General features: G+C 39.0%; 1 protein-coding gene across 2 annotated transcripts in view; it reads right to left on the bottom strand.

The window, feature by feature from the left end:
* LOC137979356 (TNF receptor-associated factor 4-like) overlaps positions 1–2,500 on the bottom strand; it is a 12,870-nt gene that overhangs the window by 431 nt on the left and 9,939 nt on the right. For both annotated transcript variants that reach the window (XM_068826595.1, XM_068826594.1), the window contains exon 6: positions 1–1,381. This exon is cut by the window's left edge. In XM_068826595.1, coding sequence (XP_068682696.1) covers positions 653–1,381 — 729 coding nt within the window. In that variant the 3' untranslated portion in view covers positions 1–652. The remainder of the gene's footprint in view (positions 1,382–2,500) is intronic.

Genomic DNA, 2,500 nt, shown 5'->3' with positions numbered 1-2,500 from the left:
CTCAAAAAGTGGACTAAAGCAACGTTCGGGAAAAAACATGAGATTGCTCTGCCGTTTCGCTTCAAATGAACCTGGAAAACTATTCACTTTAGTTTATGTGGATAACCGTTACTTTTCATTAACTTCATTGCGTTCTCTTCTCACAGAAGAGTGAACGCAAAGAGAAAGGTATTTCTTTCTCCAAGCAATTTGTCAGTTTCTCTGTTGGTCACTTTACTTTAGAGTTAGCAAAGTTAAAGAACTTTTACAAGGAGAAATTACCTTTTGATTAGTACACGACCGTTACGGTTTCTCAATAATTAGTCCGTTTGATCAAAACGATGCATTTCTTCATGTTCTTGCAGTTCCTTTTTATTTTGGGCACTTCTTTCCACGGTCTTACAAGGCCCATTTGTCGCTATGTAAACTGAAACAAATTTTACCACCAAGTGCTGATATTTTTTTCTAAAAATGACAACTGCGCTCTATACACCCCCTTCTGTTTTGGGTGGTCACCTAACAAATTATACAAAGCAGGAAAAGAGAGAGAGCCTGGGTTCGAGGTTGGTGTTCGGCTACTTGCATTAACTAAACTCCCACAGGCTGCAACATCTTTGTAGTTTACATGTAACTCTTAAAAGTTCCGTTTCTGTTTATTTGTTTCAAAGAACATTTAAACAATTCTAGCTTCAATAAAAATGGTATCGTTTAAAATGTAGGCACCTTTCATCAGTTTATGTGACACGAACTTGCGAAATCCCATGCCTACGCTATTTTCTTTTTTCCTGGGTCTGGAATTCCAATCTGTTTTTCCTTCTTTTTCCAATGTCGCAGAGATATTATCTCTGTCCTCTGAATTTTCTTTTGGATCGATCAATGTAAACGTTACTCGTTTAGGAAAAGGCCATTGTAAATTGGAATCGTAATCACCTTTCATGATATAAATGAAAATCGACAGATGGGTATTCTTCCCTTCGCCGGTACCATTCGGATACAAAGACATTCTAACCTTATAGCCAAATTCACTTGTATAAAATGGAGCACTAAGTTTTACCTCATCTTCGTAACCGGTTTTAACTTGTTGCAAGAGTTCATGGAAGCCACGAATCTTCCACAAATATACAAAGGGCTTCTTTTCAACAGCATTTATCCTTTCTTCAAGTTTCTTCACCAGCTGTTTAGTGTTGTGTAACTCTTCTTGGGTATTCCTCAACGTCTGCAACTGTTCTTTATTTCTCAACTTCTGTAACTCTTCTTGGGTATTCCTCAACTTCTGTGACTCCTCTTCTTTATTTCTCAACTTCTGTAACTCTTCTTCTGTATCCCTCAACTTTACACCGACTAAATCAAGATGCACTCGCATTTCAGATTCAATATGGGAGTCCATGTCATCTTGCTGTACCTGCAAGGAAAAAAGCTTGTTACTGACTTATATATAAAGAGAGTTAAATTACCACTGAATTTCCCAGGCGAGAACGAAGTACTTCCATTTCCCGGCCGACAAAATGTTCCTGAAAAGGGCAAAAACTGCAAAACGACGGCGAAATAGTATCCTACAAAAATGTACAATTGCTTGTGCCATTTTCCCGGCGAAAATACCGCGCTTGGCCTTGGGTAACCGGGCATTGATCTCTCAAAACAAAAAGTAACGAACCTTTCTTTACAACCTGTGATATTAAAACTGGAATGTAACTTGTAGGGCCGCATATTAAAAGTAACACTTGAAATAACTAATAAAGTGTTTAGAAAACCCGACCAGCCGGTTACTTACAGAGGCCCGTGGAATTGCATCGGGGGGCCCTGAAGTCCTATCCGTAATGGGAGAGGGATTTCAACTCGGACGGCAAACCGTCCGACGCCCAAGAGACTAATATTAAATTTCAACAGATCACGTTAGACGACGTCTTAGGCCCTGTTTATATGGTCTCGGGTACCCGAGACATCCCCCCCCCCCCCCCCCGATTTACCCTGGGCGAGATATTTTCCACTCATTTGTTTAAAAAAATCTAACAACCGTGTACATGAGGTGGGCGAGACAACTCGGGGAGGCAAGTTGTCTCGACTCACTTCCGTTTTGAGGTGCATGACCATCACACACGGAATAACCAACAGCTTAGCAATTAATCCCTCTCTTTAAATCTGCTGCAGGTCAGAGGACTTTCAAATACTGATCAACCAAGATGTGGAACGAGTCGGCCCATGAACTGAAAGACATTCCTTCATTTTCCACGTTTAAAAGGAAGCTCAAACGGCATCTCGTTAGCAACTTTTAAAATAATTGATAAAAATACCCGTTACGTTTAGTATTTTTAGCTATTTTTTAACTGAAACAGGTTTCTTTTCTCATATAATTTTATTCATATTTTATCCTCTTTTAACTGCAAATTATTCATTGTAAATGCCAGTCGAAACGCCCTGTGGGGAACTGTCATCTTTTTTACATCATATCATATCATATCATATCATATCATATCATATCATATCATATCATATCATATCCTATCATATCATATATCACATC

This window comes from Montipora foliosa, chromosome 12 (assembly GCF_036669935.1).
Source record: "Montipora foliosa isolate CH-2021 chromosome 12, ASM3666993v2, whole genome shotgun sequence".
In the NCBI taxonomy this organism is placed as follows: Eukaryota; Metazoa; Cnidaria; class Anthozoa; order Scleractinia; family Acroporidae; genus Montipora; species Montipora foliosa.
Note: the sequence above shows the minus strand (reverse complement) of the source record. Positions and strands in the feature narration are given on the sequence as shown.